This window comes from Nyctibius grandis, chromosome 2 (assembly GCF_013368605.1).
Source record: "Nyctibius grandis isolate bNycGra1 chromosome 2, bNycGra1.pri, whole genome shotgun sequence".
Lineage (NCBI taxonomy): Eukaryota > Metazoa > Chordata > Aves > Nyctibiiformes > Nyctibiidae > Nyctibius > Nyctibius grandis.
The window spans coordinates 56356587-56372322 of NC_090659.1; the positions used below are offsets into that span (position 1 = coordinate 56356587).

General features: G+C 47.4%; 1 protein-coding gene across 1 annotated transcript; it reads left to right on the forward strand.

The window, feature by feature from the left end:
* The first annotated feature begins 6300 nt into the window (after nt 1-6300).
* On the forward strand, nt 6301-9953 carry SOWAHC (sosondowah ankyrin repeat domain family member C). Its single transcript, XM_068425541.1, is given in 2 exon segments — nt 6301-6870; nt 6872-9953. Coding segments are annotated over 2 exon segments (1497 nt in total). The 3' UTR covers nt 7799-9953.
* Nucleotides 9954-15736: the final 5783 nt, after the last annotated feature.

Below are 15736 nucleotides of genomic sequence, written 5' to 3' on the forward strand. Positions count from 1 at the left end.
TATATGGTGGGGCTTCTTCAGCACGTGTCACCTCCTTTTCTGGTGGCATTCCGAAGTCTTTGCCTTCTGGCCAGTCCATGATCACTTCTAAGATTCCTGGGCGATTAGGGTTTCCTATTCGAGCCCTCTGTGTAATTAATGCAATCCATTTACTCCACGTCGCATCAGTTGCATGATGGGTAGTGGGAACCTTACCCTTGAACATCCAGCCTAGTACTGGTAATCGAGGTGCTAGGAGAAGTTGTGCTTCAGTACCAATTACCTCTGAAGCAGCTCTAACTCCTTCATATGCTGCCAGTATCTCTTTTTCTGTTGGGGTGTAATTGGTCTCGGAACCCTTGTATCCTCGACTCCAAAATCCTAGGGGTCGACCTCGAGTCTCCCCTGGTACTTTCTGCCAGAGGCTCCAGGTAGGACCGTTGTCCCCAGCTGAGGTGTAGAGCACATTTTTAACATCTTGTCCCGTACGGACTGGCCCAAGGGCTACTGCATGCACAATCTCTTGTTTAATCTGTTCAAAAGCCTGTCGTTGTTCAGGGCCCCACTGAAAATCATTCTTCTTTCTGGTCACTTGATAAAGAGGGCGTACAATCTGGCTGTAATCTGGAATATGCATTCTCCCGAAACCCACAACGCCTAAGAAGGCTTGTGTTTCCTTTTTGTTAGTTGGTGGGGACATAGCTGTTATTTTGTTGATCACCTCTATCGGGATCTGGCGACGCCCATCTTGCCATTTAATCCCTAAAAACTGGATCTCCCGGGCAGGTCCCCTGACCTTGCTTCTTTTTATGGCGAAACCAGCTTGCAGAAGAATTTGGATTATTTTCTCCCCTTTGTCAAAAACTTCTGCTGCTGTATCACCCCACACAATGATGTCATCAATGTATTGCAAATGTTCTGGAGCTCCACCCTTTTCTAGTGCAGTCTGGATCAGTCCGTGGCAAATAGTAGGACTGTGTTTCCACCCCTGGGGCAGTCGATTCCAGGTGTACTGGATACCTCTCCAGGTAAAAGCAAACTGTGGCCTGCACTTTGGTGCCAAAGGAATAGAGAAAAATGCATTAGCTATGTCTATGGTGGCGTACCACTTGGCTGCCTTTGACTCCAGTTCGTATTGAAGTTCTAGCATGTCTGGCACAGCAGCACTCAGAGGTGGTGTAACTTCATTTAGGCCACGATAGTCCACAGTTAATCTCCATTCTCCATCAGACTTTCGCACTGGCCATATAGGACTATTAAAGGGTGAGCGAGTCTTGCCAATCACTCCTTGATTTTCTAATTGTCTAATCAGTTTATGAATGGGGATCAGGGAGTCTCGATTGGTGCGATATTGTCGTCGGTGCACCGTGGCAGTAGCAATTGGCACCTGTTGTTCTTCAACCTTCAGCAACCCCACAACAGAAGGATCTTCTGAGAGGCCAGGCAAGGTAGACAGCTGTTTAATGTCCTCAGTCTCTACAGCTGCTATACCAAAGGCCCATCTATACCCTTTTGGGTCCTTAAAATACCCTCTCTTGAGGTAATCTATGCCAAGGATGCACGGAGCATCTGGGCCAGTCACAATGGGGTGCGTTTTCCATTCATTTTTAGTTAGGCTCACTTCGGCCTCCAATACAGATAACACTTGAGATCCTCCTGTTACTCCTGAAATACTGATAGATTCTGCCCCTTTATGATCCGATGGCATTAGGGTGCACTGTGCACCAGTGTCTACCAAGGCTCGATACCTTTGTGGTTTTGATGTGCCAGGCCATCGAATCCACACAGTCCAATAAACTCGGTTGTCCCTCTCCTCCACCTGGCTGGAGGCAGGGCCCCCCTAATTAAGAAATGGATTCGTGCTGCTCACAGGGACTGGACCTTCATTTCTCCTATTCACACTTGGGAAAAAGGAATTTGAGGCCCATCTACCCTGGCTGGGGTCCTGCTCACTGGTAACTGGAGCAGCCATCCTTCTAGAAAAATTCTCTCTGGTATTTCTTTTAGCTTGCAACTCACGTACTCATGCCTGTAGGGTACTGGTAGGTTGTCCATGCCATCTGCTCATGTCCTCCCCATAACCACGCAGGGCAAACCACAGGATACCTCGTGATGTGTTCCGTTTCCTTTGAGCTGATCCTGTAGGAGAGCGTTTGCTCCTAACAGCTGCAAAGCGCGCCTGTGTAGGTAGAGAGTCAAGTTTATTCTCGATCATGGACAGTTTGTCTGACAGTTGTTTAAATGAGTCCTTGTTCTCCTTAGTCAGTTTTTCCACAGCCGAGATGCGTGCCTGCAGTGGGGAAGAAATACTATCTTCATACTGTCGCATATAGTTAGCCATTTCGCCCACACTAGATCGTGCCATATCATCTTCTCCCCATACTAATATTGACAATGTATGGGTATATGTCGGTGGAGCATTCTTCACAACCTTCCGGAACATGGATCGGTTGCATTCCACTTCATCAGGATCTACAATGTCCTGTGGGTGTCTATAAATGATCTCTTGCACAGCCAGTTCTCTAAGGTAGTTAATACCTTTTTCTATAGTGGTCCATTTGCTTAGGTGGCTCATAACATCATCTTTATAGGGATACCTGCTCTTTACAGCTGACAAGAGTCGCCTCCAGAGACTGATAGTGTTTGACTTTCTTGCGAGCGCCTTATCAATACCACCATCTCTGGACAGGGATCCCAACTGTCTGGCTTCTCTGCCATCTAATTGCATGCTGTCTGCCCCATTATCCCAGCATCGGAGCAACCAGGTAATAATAGGTTCACCGTCATAACGGCTGAAGTCTTTCCTTATATTTCTCAGGTCCTTCAGGGATAAGGAGTGGTAGGTTATCTCTACATCCGAGTCCTCCTCTTGTGATAGTTCTGCTTTAGAAGGACCTTTCTTCTGTGATGGGTCTGCTTTAAAAGGACGATCGAGGAAACCCCCATCTGTGTCAGGCCCTAACTCTGCCTGAGAAGGGCCCTCACCTGGGTCATATGATGGCTCTGAGTCATCATCCTTCACTTCACGAGCTGATTTCTTTTGGTATTTCTTCCTGGTTACAGGAGCAATTGGTACAGAGTCGATAGATGCTGGGGTCTGAGTAGATGCAGTGGCTGTTATGGGAGTGCTGAGAGTCTGAGCAGCTGCAGTGGCCATCTTGGGGGGTGTAGCAGCTGTGGTACAGGCTGCCGAGGCTTCAGTGGGTTTAGTGGCTGTAGCGGCAGTACACACTGTAGGATCTGAGGTGGCTGCATAACACCTACAACTGTCCCTGCACCGATATTTAATCTTATCCCACATCAGAAACACATTCAGGACAACCAAAAATAAAAACATGCACCTAGACAGCACCATCCTAATTTCGCAAAATCTAGTGGAATCAGCTTGGCAGAAAAGGAGAAGGTACTATTTCCCAAAGTAAAACTGGAAGTGTAATCATTAACAGAATCAGCTAAAGGACGCCTGGAGCGTGCAGATGAAGTTGCTGCTACTGATTCGCGATTAAAGCTGCCCATCATTGTGTCATAGAGATAAGAGATCGAATAGTAACTGCCCAGTTATCACAGCATAAATCAGTATCAAACCCCATACCAAACAATACATTTCGACCAGCGCCCACTGCTAAACTGCATGTAAACATTCATAAGAAGCAAGCAATAACACAGTGCCCACGGCAGGTAAGGCATCATTACAATACTCAACTGTGAAAGAAACTCCATAAAAAGATGAGATAACACAGCATTCAAAAATGACATCACCATCTTCACTATCTGTTTTAACTTTCCAACCCCTCATAAATCTCAAAGGAAGAAATCTGATACTCTCTCAGCTGAGCTCTCTGTGTCTCCTCCCACCAGAGCCAGGATTCAATTTATCAGAGCAACCTGTTGGAGCTTCTCTCGAGCCCCACGTTGGACGCCAATTAAATCTGTCACGGTTTAAAGCTGGGCCAGCTATTAACCTGGTGGCAGATGCTCTCTGTTAACCCTCTTCCCCCCCCCCAACCTAAGGGAAAGGGAAAAGGGAGAGAGACTTACGGGTTGGAAAGTTAAAACAGTTTTAATAAACTATAGTAATGAATAAGAGTATAATAACAATAATAATAGAAATAATCAAATATATACAAATATATACAAAGCCAAGATTGAGAGCTTGGAAATCCTCCTCAGGCAGAGTTGCTCCCCCCAGCAACGGGCAGAGGGGAAAATGCAGTAGCTCCCTGCCATCACACCTGCAGGCTTTTAACTGGAGAATTGGCAAAGCTGGTACCAATCAGTGGGAGACAGGAGGGCCCCTCCCTCCTGGGCCCCACCTCCAGGAGGCAGTGGGTTAGTGATAAATAGGAAAGTGAGAATGACATGTATGGGATGGAATACCTTGTTGGTCAATTCTGGGTCAGCTGCCCTGTCTGCTCCTCCCTGCAGGTGCGACCCCCCTTCGGCTCTTCACTCATAAGCAGTGAGGAATTTAGCAGTGACCTTGGTTTCTTTAAGACTAATTGGCCTGGTTTGGGCCAAACCAGGACACCACCTCACTATATATACATAATATATGTGAAGACAGAAAGCTAATATAAAGTTAATGCATTGTGCTACGTGCTAATCCATACCGCAGCTGCAAAGGATTCATACAGGCCTTAAAGAGAGTATGTGTGAAATGGAGCTCGCTGGGCAGGATCCCCGACAAGAAAGCGAGCTATGCTCAACAGGCGTGAGCAAGCTGGGAACGTGAATGAAGCCCTTTCACTCCGGGCCTGAGGTTGGCCGTGACGTGGTCGGGCCCTGTGATGGCTCCAACAATGGTCCAACAAATAACTCTTTCAGCACCCGAACTCAAAGCAGCCCCTCTTCCTTCTCGCACTCCTGCTCCCACGCCGCTCCCTTGGGTGTCCCATCGAGAAGCAGAGCAAGACACTGCCCCAGATAACAATCTCTCCAAGGAAACGAAACTTCAAAAGACTTAACAGTTGTTTTCCATTTTTTTCCCATCCACAGGGCAGCTTCACACACCTCCACTGGCGTAACTGAGGCGTAACAGCACAGCGGCAGCAATGAGCCAAGAATCACCTGAGACAGGTACTTTATCTACCTTCCCGCTACCAGAAAATGAAGAAGCAGCTAACTACACAGCCAGGATGGAGGACTTTGCCCCTGAAAAAAAAAAACAATTTCCCCCCACTCCATGTTATTTCTAGAACCTGCCTGTGTTTTGCATTGCTGAGGTGTAAAACACGGCACAAAAGTCATAAATGAACCAATTTATTTCACGCTCAAAAACGGAGCTAATTTTCCAGCACTAATGTGTGGATGGGTTCTGTGTCTTCAACAGCATAAAAGCTGACGGCTTTGTCATTATGCATAAGAAAAGTATTTCTTTAATAGCCAAGACTCAGAACTACAACTTATTACCTGAAACACGCGATAACGCTACCGGAGCTCTAAGAAGGGCAACACCTGAAAACGAGATCCTTTAACAACAAGTTTTTTCAGAGCCTGGCAACTTCGGGAACTAAGGGGCACACCGAGGCTTCACTTCGCCCGCTAGCCTAAGCCCCCCACTCCCTTCCGACCCCCGCGCTGAGGCAGCCTTCACCCGCGCCGCCCCGCCGGCTGCTCCAGCACGGCCCCAGGGGCAGCCCCCGGCCCCCCTTAGCGAGGGCTGGTCGGTACAAGAGGTATTCCCACCCCGCCGCACGGTGTAACCGCCGCCGCCCCCGCCCTCCTTCTCGTTTGGGTGCCGGGGCTGCCGGACCCGTCCGCTGCTCCGCGCCGGGGTAACACCTACCACCACCGGGTATCACCCGCACAGGGGGTGTCTACCCGCCACCGCGGCGGTTAACGGTCAGCGGAGCTCCCCGCCCGCCCCTCCCCGCTCCCGCACCACGGAGGGGACTTACCGATTCCCGACGGTCGTGGGAAGCGGCCATAGCCCCGTGAAGCAGGCAGGCAGCGAGGGAGGGAGGAAGGGAAACGCGCGGGCGGAGCTGCCGCCGAGAGGACGCGCACCCACCCGGGCAGCCGTGACGGGGCGCTCCCGGCCGCTGGGCGAAGGCAGCGCCACGGGCGGGCGGGGCCGCGACGGCTCCACGCCGGAGGGGCCGGTAGCCGCCCCGCTGCCGCTGAGGCGGGCGCTCGTGGCGAGGGGCGGTGGCGCGGGCCCCTCCCGGCCGGAGGGTGGCGCGGCGGGGCCGCCGCGGCGGCAGTGATTGCCGGGGCATGCCGCCGCCGGGAGGAGGGGCTCGGGCAGCAGCAACGGCCCCGCCGCCGCGCCCGGAGCAGCGGGTGGAGACGGCGGCGCGACGCGATGGGGCAGGGGCGGTGATGGCGGAGCCGGCGGAGCTGCGGCAGGAGTCGGTGGTGCGGTTCCTGGCGGCGCGGGGCGGGCGGGCGCGCAACACGGAGCTGCTGGAGCATTTCCGGGACTGGCTCAGCCCCGCGGCGCCCGGCCGCCGCGCCGCTGCCCGCCACCGCTTCAAGGAGCTGGTCAACGCTGTGGCCACCGTGCGCCAGGAGCCCGGCACCGGCGTCAAGTACGTGCACCTCCGCCGCCGGTACTGTGCCCCGGAGCCCGCCGCCGACCTGACCCCCGGGGAGGAGGCGCCGGTGGGTTATAGCGCGGCTCGGCAGAGCCCGCCGCCCTCCCCGCGGGCGGGCGCTGAGGAGGCGCCGCCGCTGGGCGAGGATGCTGGCAGCCGCCCTCAGCCCGCGGGGCAGCGGAGCGAGCCGCCCCGGCCGAGCCCGGCGGCGGGCAGAGGCCAACGGAAGGGCTCCCGGCGGGGGCCGCTGCCCGGGAGCGGCGGAGGCGGCGAGGAGGCTGCGGTAGCGGCGGGCCCGGGGCGGCCTCCGCCAGCGGAGGAGGCGGGGGCGGTGGAGGGTGCCCCGGGGGCGGCGGCGCAGGGGGGGCGGCCGCAGGAGCCTGCGGGAGGCGGCGCGGGGCTGCTCGCCCCAGCTGAAGCGCGGCGCCCTCCCGGGGGGGGGCCGCGGCCGCGGCGGCGACTCTGATAACGCCTCGGTGGCCTCGTCCTCCGCCGAGGAGGAGGGGAGCACCACCGGCGCCGTGGCCCTGGACCCCCTGGAGCACGCCTGGATGCTGTCGGCCTCGGACGGGCGGTGGGAAAACCTGGAGGAGCTGCTGAGCTGCGAGCCGGCGCTGCTCTGCAAGCGGGACTTCATCACCGGCTTCACGGTGCTGCATTGGGCCGCCAAGCACGGGCGGCAGGAGCTGCTGGCCACGCTGGTCAACTTTGCCCAGCGGCACCAGCTGCCCGTGGACATCAACGCCCGCACCAGCGGCGGGCACACCGCGCTGCACATCGCCGCCATGCACGGCCACGCCGAGGTGGTGAAGCTGCTTGTAGGAGCCTACGACGCCGACGTGGACATCCGTGACTACAGCGGGCGCAAGGCTGCGCAATACCTGCACCAGGGCACCTCGGGGGATATGCGGAGCCTCGTGGGGGCCCTGGAGGAGGAGGAGGAAGAAGGAGCCACCAGCAATGGGAGCGGGCGCTGGAGGCTCTCCAAGGTGTTGCCCTCCAATCTCATGAGCTACCGGCTCTCCCACCACCACCACCATCACGGCACCGGGGAGGAAGCTGAGGGCACCGAAGGGGCAGCGGTGCCAGGCAAGGGCAAGGAGATGACCAGGAAAGCCTCTGGCAGCGGGCGGATGAAGCCTCGGCTTAATAAGATCCGCTTCAGGACTCAGATCATCCACAACACGCCCTCCTTTCGTGGTGACACTGAGGAGGAAGAGCACGAGGAGAAATCCCTGAAAGCGTCGTTCAAGCTCAGGCCCAAGTCCAATGTCTTTGGATAAGGCCAGAGGGCAGGAGGTCTGGGAGGTGGGTGCATGGACCAAAGTGCCCTAGGGTGTAGCGCGGAAGGTGAGGCAGGTATGAGTGGGTGCTCATCTACACTTGTGGACTCTGGGCAGATGGGTCCTGAGTATCTTGCTTTAACCCAGTTCAGTGAGGTTAGTGGGTCAGTGGGGCTCTGGTGGCTTACAACTCCCGAGAGCAGCTGCTTCGGCTGGGTGCTCGATGCTGCAATGAGAGGCAGCGGGTGTGTTGAGAAACACTGGGGTGTTTAAAAGCTGTGCTCCTTTCTAAAGGCAGGCTTCGGGATTGGAAACCTGTGTTAGTGAATCTACTAGGATTAGCGAGTTGAGTGGGGGAAAGAAAAGTGCAAATGCTCTACTCTTATATTATCACCCGGTACTATAAACTACTTACAAACAACTTGCTATGTCAGAAGAACACTTCAGTAATATGCAAGTATTCTCTAAGTTTCTCTTTAATAGCAATACCACCTTGCACAGTGTGGAGTTGGGTACCCAAAATGAGACAGTAGATAAGGGTTTCCTGTCAGAATCCAAGCTTCAATCCAGCAAAGACTTGAGCCTATGTTGACTTTATGCATTGAAAATTGCCTGTTTTGACATCCTGAATATATTAAAAAAAAAAAAGAATCCATTGCACTGCAAACAATGAATAAAGTTAAACAAGTGCAGAAGTCTCTGCTGTCTGAGGTACTACTGAGGTTGCTTGTCGCTGTTGGAATACTAATACAAGATAATGGAAGCAAAGAGTCTTTTTATGTATTTAGTATCTTACGTTTTGTCTTAGGCAAAGCAATTTTATTTTAATCACTGTGAATTCTCGAGTGCCAGACCTAGCGCAGTTCCAGTTATTAAGTCTGGTCAATTCTTGTTAATGTTGTTCGTGTAACTCACTGCATTTAAAATCAGAAAATTGTGTTGTATGTGCTACCTGTGAAAGTTATTCCTTTTAGAAAAGAGCACAAACACCGTTGCATGAAATCTCCATGAAACTCTAATATGGTCCTGTAATGTAATAGCTACAGGTCTGTGTTCACTAGTAACTTGTGTGCCAATCCTGTCAACTGACTTTTTGCAGAAATGGAGAAAAAAGTAAAGAGGAGGAAAAAACCCATGCAGGGTGTGTGACTTCACACACAAGGTGAATAACTCTATCCCTGTTTATGATCCTGAGTGAAAGCAGTATAATGACATATTCCAGTTAAGCGATGGCAATGGTGTTTGAGTTCTTTTAAACCTGTATTTCTAGCCGAGTGATAACGAAGGCTTTGAACTGTTGTTTAACAACCTAGTAAGTCTTAATCTGATTGACGAGCCTATCCATCAGCTAAAGCTTTCAGAAATCTTGAATCTCATTTCTCTGCTTTAAAGGTAGCGATTCCAGTGAAATCTAGGAGGCAGATTTGTATCCAGATTCAGCTTTCCTTAAGAATGAGGTACTAAGCTGACCCTGGATCCTGAATGCCACTCAAGGTAGCAGCTCCTCTGTGCTTAGATGTTAAGGTACAGCCAGTTGCAATGCAACATTTGTCAAAGTGTGTTTCCAGTTGGCTTCCTCAGAATGTATGTGCGTGTCTGGCTGGTAACTAACCAAAAGTAGATAGGCTTTGACATGTTAAAATCCAGATTTGAGGCACTGCTTCAATGCATGCCACAAGCTGTAGAACACCTCACAGGGAAACTGCTGCTGGGAGCGGTGCACTTTCAAGGTAACGGCTGTCTGTGGCTGTTGCTGGTGGCTTGTAGCGACAGGGGAAGGGAGTGCTAGAGATTCATTGGTTTCAGACTTCCCATGCAGATAAATTACCAATTTCTGCACTTTGTGTCAAAACCTAGTAAATGACAGTATTTGCATAGGCATGCAAGCGACACTTAACTATTTCTGGGAAAAGTTACATGAAAAAAAAATTGAATCTCTGCATAGGTGCTGGTCATTGCTTTTGTGCAAAAAGGCTAGAAGTTGTACAGAGGTTCAGCTTTAGTTTATAATTTGTAAGCTATATTATTATAGATTTAATGTGCCTTCATTTTGGGTTGGTTGCCACAAATGTGATGGATAAAATCAGTCTTGCAAAGCACTTTGTCTTTACGTCTGTGGGACAGGACCAGCAATTTTCCCTCAGCCCTTCTCGTTTAAGCTGTAAACTTGTACACCAGTGGGGTGTCTGAAGGGGGGGGGGGGGCAATAATCATACAAATTATACTGTAGAGCTCATTCTTTTGTAACAGAATTAAATCCCTAAGTCTTAAACATCCTTCACTCTGGAAGATAAATAGCTTTTTAGGCTTCCATAGAAAGGAAGTTTTCTGACTGAACACTGGCAACGTCAGATCTCTTCAGCATGGCCGCTTCTGAATTGAGCACGTATTCCGTGCAACTACCTATGTCCAAACCTTATTAAAGTAACTTTCTGCCTTGAGAGTTTATAGCTCTTTCATATGACCTGTTGGGTGAAGTGTTTATCTCTTCACATGCAGATAGCAAAGAATTGCACAAAAATACTGAGTCCTAGATAGCTGTTGGGGTCTGGGGAAATAACTTGAGGGTTTCAATGCTTTGGGATTTGGAATATAGCACACTTTGGATTTTAAAAGACTAACTGGAACATAGTTTTATCTTGCATAATACAATAGAACTTTGGTAATTACTAAGGGAACTTGAAAAATGGTAAAAAGATGCCTCATTTATAACTCATTATTTGAAGTATCAAAGTGAAACTGTTGGTCCACTGATACTGTTTAGCTGTCAATTAATGAAATTTTACTGTAACAGTCCAAAGGTCTTTGCAAGGTGGGGTGCAACAGAGCAAACATCTCTGTTGGTGTTTGGGATATATTGACAAATGGCTAGATAACCACTAGTGTCTGTCTGCGCTATGGGACTAAAGCACTTTGATTTCACATTATGACTTGTCACATTCCACGTGGTTACTTTTTATAACGTGAACTAAAACTTAAGGGTTTTTTTGAGATAGGAAAGGCTTGATGCCCCGTTTCAGAATATTTACAGTCTAAAGGTACTCTTGAGTCAAATATTTTGGATACGTTGCCTAGAAAGATGTGAATTTGAAATAAAGTTGTATGGTACAGAAAACTGGAGCACTTACTGGTGTCTTTTTAATGGTACGCTTGAAGTTACTGAATGTGTTGTTCACTTTTTATGATGGTGTGTAAGGCAGCAAGACTGTAATGTAAACATTTGTTATCTTTTATTGTATCTTATGTTTAAATATTTTAGAGGCCTGGAAGCCTGTTAGTTTTTATTAATACAACTTTTTATGGGTGTCTTTCTGAATGGTTATGAGTTAAGAATCTGTAAGCTTTAGTTTTACTGAAATAAAAGGACCCCATGAATTGTTCATATTTGAATCAACTTCTCTGTGCTACATACTTAGGTGCTACTTGCATATTGGCTGTTAGAACTGTATACCGTTCTGTCTTTTTTTTTATCATCAAGATGTCTGATTTCATCTAACACTCGAAGAGTAAGACACAGGAAAAATACAGTTGAGTTGTTTGCAAGACAGTGACATTTTTCTTTGGCAGTTACTCTCCGATAGCTCATGTCAAAGTGAATGAAGACCCAACCATTTTTTTTGTAGAGAAGTATGTCTAAATAAGGGCCTGGGAGAGTGGCATTGCTTAACTTAAAATAGCGTCCTGACCTTATTTCCATGCAGCTAAATATCTCTGACTCTGGGAAGACTAATACTAGTTTTGGTCACTGTGTAAAGGTCAATACCTAATTAAAAAAGGTTTAGGATTAAGGCTTTTTGTAATGTGTCTTAACTGCAGCTGGCAGCTTCTCTACAGAGAAGTTTCACTTCATTACCAAGCTAGTCTGTGGGATTTTGGTATATCTGAAAATTCTTTGAAGCTGTTGCCTTACCAAAATACGAGTTAAAACTAGTAAACCATACTGCCAGTAACTCCTCTGAGAGACATCCAGATTTGTTCTTAGACTGAAAAAAGGCTCAGCTGTTACCATGCTGGTGGATCAGGATGCATGCAGCTTCAGTAGTTTGGGGACAGGAGTGAGAGGAGAAGGGAGGGGGAAGTGTTCTTGGAAGCTTAGGGGAAATTGGGGGCATGTGGGAAGCAGCTGAGGTTATGGGGGAGGTGGAGTACTCGGTAGCAGAGCAGTCTGCATGAGCCTTGCTGATCATGCAATGGCTTGACTAGTTGTTTAGAAAATTGTATCTAAACATATATCCCTTCTTCTACAGAGTAACAGTTGAGAGGGATGACATGCTGAGAGCTCTAATGCAAATTAATGTTCAATGCTGAGTATTTTAGTTGGTCCTCTTACCAACATTTCTTAGTGTAACTAGTGCTGTTTGCAAAAGCACAAACAACTCTTGTGTTGAGTGTAGCTACAGCTGTTGCAGGAGAGTCCTGGTACATCAGGATGGCCCCGCTTAACTGTAGGCTTCTCGCTGGGAGAAAAGCCCTTCAGCAATTGCATTACTAACTTATTTTTCCATTACCCAGGAGGGGTAAGGGGACTACGGTCCTGACTTAATATGCCTTGAGTTATAGGGAATGCGTATGAACCTGAAGGCAATAGATTAAACTTGGAGACTTCATCCAGGAAAAAGTAGTTTAGTCATGCATTTTGTTTCTTTGTTGGCATTGGAAAAAAAAAAAGAGTACATACTGTCATTTTTTCTTGTCCTCAACTGAGTGTGGGGAGAAGGAAAAAGTCTGAGATTAATATTAGGGTTTGGGAGAGGAACTAGCTTTTCAGTTTGTGTTAAATTGTGAACAGTTTGACAGAAAAGAATGGAACATACGATTCTGAATTTCGAATTTTGTTTTAATGAAACATATTATCATTTTGCAGCTGTTCCAGAATTTTCTTGTATCATTTTTCAGTTTAGCCAGAATTAGTACTGATGTGTCCTAATATGCACACATTATTGGAAAAACTGAGCCAAGCTACCAGGTTTTGTGTGTTTGTTTTTAATAAAATTGTGCTGCAGGTGAGGTATTTAATCTTCTGTGGTAAAACCTCAAGAAACCCTATTCTCAGACTTTTACAAGGAGTTAAGCTGCTAGTGGCATGTGGAAGAGTTACCTTAAAAGCAGGTAATACTCAGGTCAAGCTGCAAAAGCATTCTGTGTTCTTTCAGCTAGATTAGTCATGCCAAATGAACCATTGTAGTTTAGGTGCACCTACCCTTCTGTATGGACAGCCATAAACTGTCTCCTCCTCTAGATCACTGGGAAGCATGGGAAGAACTAGCAAGTCATATTAACCTATTTTAACATGCCCTTCTTTCATTAAAAGGCATTTTGCAAATGTGGTAGGACTCTCAAGAGGTGACGATGGAAGTCGACAGATCTGTGTCCATGCATGCCTCTGAATTGATGCAGGTAAATCGTTGAAGCTTACTGCTCTCAGTCTAAATCAGACAGGCTATAAAATGTATCCTTGCATCAGTCCTTGTCCACTAAGAGATACTTTGGAAACTTAATCTTAAATGTTTCTAACCACCAGAATAATTCAGTTGCTTGGGCTGTATCCAGAGCTAGCCCTAAGTTTAGCTGAAACATTGGGCATTTCCTCAGTATTTTTCACCTGAAGCTAGAGGCCTTTCACTTCTGCTGGCTGGCTGTTGAGCTCTACCAGTTATTTCACTTAGCAGCTCCTTAGAGTACCTGAGAAACTGATAGTAGAGTGGGCATAAATAATGGCTGCCTCTTTTTGAAGCTGGGTGGGATGATGGTTGTTTGGGTGAGGTGGTTGGTTTTTCTGGTGGTGTGGGTTTTTTGCTTTTAAAAAAAGAGATAAAGGATGTCAGAAGTATTTGTTGGGGCACAGAAATCCCTTGGGACAGTTCACACTAAAGAGATGCTGTCCCTGTTACTACTTCAAATACAGAAAGACAAAATCAACTATGCAGGCTATAAAGATGTCCTCTGTTCACTGGACATAAACTTGCACGGCATAAAGCCTCAAAGTACCTGCAAACATGTTTGTAACACTTGAATATATAAGGACATTTATATTTGCTATTTCTTTTCCTTGTAACGTATCACATAGTATCTTACTATAGGTATATATCATGGAAGTAACTCTGTGGCAATTTGGGAGAGTATAATTAAAGGGATGCAGCAAGGTCCTGCTGGTTTAACTGCCTCCTACAACTGGACGGTTAGCTACCAACCTCGCACTTGTCTTCTGCCTCTTGAAGCTTCCCTTTCTGTCACGGTTGGGCTGGGTGGAACATACCGCAGGTGTTGTAGCTGCCATCCCGTGCGGTCTGCAGCTGCACAGTGTGGGCTGTAGCGCTGGTACGTCTGAAACCTTTTGCAACTGCTGGCAGTGCTTCCTTTGATGGGGATGGCAGCAGAGATGCTACATCATTTCATCTGCCTGTGACATTTATACAGGTATTACACTTGCGCATGTGAATAAATAGCGTGAACTGAACTATGGATGAAACTGGAGTGCTTAGGAAGCTTTTACATTTCAGTGATGCTGAGTACCTCGTGTAGCAAATATGGCTAATTTGAGTATGTTATTAATCTTTAGCGACTGATAGAAATCAGCTGGATCAACACTGAACAGCTGCTACAGGAAACTACTGCATCATATCTGTTCTTAATATATATCATTTGTTGAGGATATTCTTTTCATTGCATGAGGGTTGCAACATTAGTTAGTTGACATAGTGGGTAATCGCTTGCAGTACTATGTCCCGAGAAGTGTATCTCTTAAGGGCTGTATAGTAGGTCACTGATAGCTGTCTGGGTGACAGGACGTATTGAGCTTTTGGGTTTTAACCTGGAATTGTCTCACCTTCTGAAGTTTGCTTCAAGTTCCTGCAGCAATCTCAGCTTCCTTCTAGCAAAGTTTTTGTCTCTGAGATAAAGTCATCCTCAGAAGAGATCACTGAAAAAAATGAGTCCAACTGAAAACACAGATGCTCATGGCCACAAAGGTCCAGGATTTACCTGATCTGGAGTAAATTAATCTGAAATAATGTTTGCAATCATCAGGAGAGTACAGATAAATGGAAACCTCTGCTGCATGCACTCAGGCTGTACTTTTTTCTCTCTGATACGCCAGTTGTACGGAATAGCAGTCATTATTTTTTACATTGTAGCAAAGTTTAAGATTTACCCTCTCAGAACAGTAAAAACTCAGAGAATTCTAAATAAAAATGGGATTCCCTGTAGACTGGAACACCCTGGCTGAAAACAAATCACCAGTTTTCCACAAGGTAGCAAAGCCCTGCTATGAAAATGTCTCGCTGATGGTGCTTGGCAAAGCGCAGAGCTCTCAGAGGTGTGGTGCTGTGCATCTTCATTCATCCCTTCTGCACCTACCTCCTTTCCTGGATACTTCCCATTATTTTTCTATTTTTTAGTAGCTTGAGTTGCATAAATATTGATTAATAGAGCTATAAAGCTCAGAAAATGGGGATGCTTCAAATAAAGAGATTTCTTTATTACGAATTGAATGAAAAAACTAAACATAAGCTTTCCTCTTCTTCTTTAAATGTCAAGAGTGGAAAGAACAAAAATTGTTTTGATGATAAGGGTCCCCACATACAGCATTCTAATTATAACATAGGCAAGAAAACTTAAAGTTGGTGGGCAGATTCAGAAAAAGACCACACTTTCACCTCAGTGATTGCAGTATTTTGTGCCCTAAAGGCAACGCTGTGAATAATAGACCACTTTGTATAAGAAACACTAAGCATAGTTCACAGGATTTCCATTGGTTATTCCATTATGATATTGCATTTCAAAACTAGTTATCTTTTACAATGGGTCCTAAATGGGAGTTCTGGCTAACCTGAATGCCCACCTCATCCTCCTTTCCAGATGAATCCCTTTTGATCCCTGTGTAGCTGAATCCAAATTCTGTAAAACTTTGCCTCAAATCCTATTAAAAGTAGAAGACTG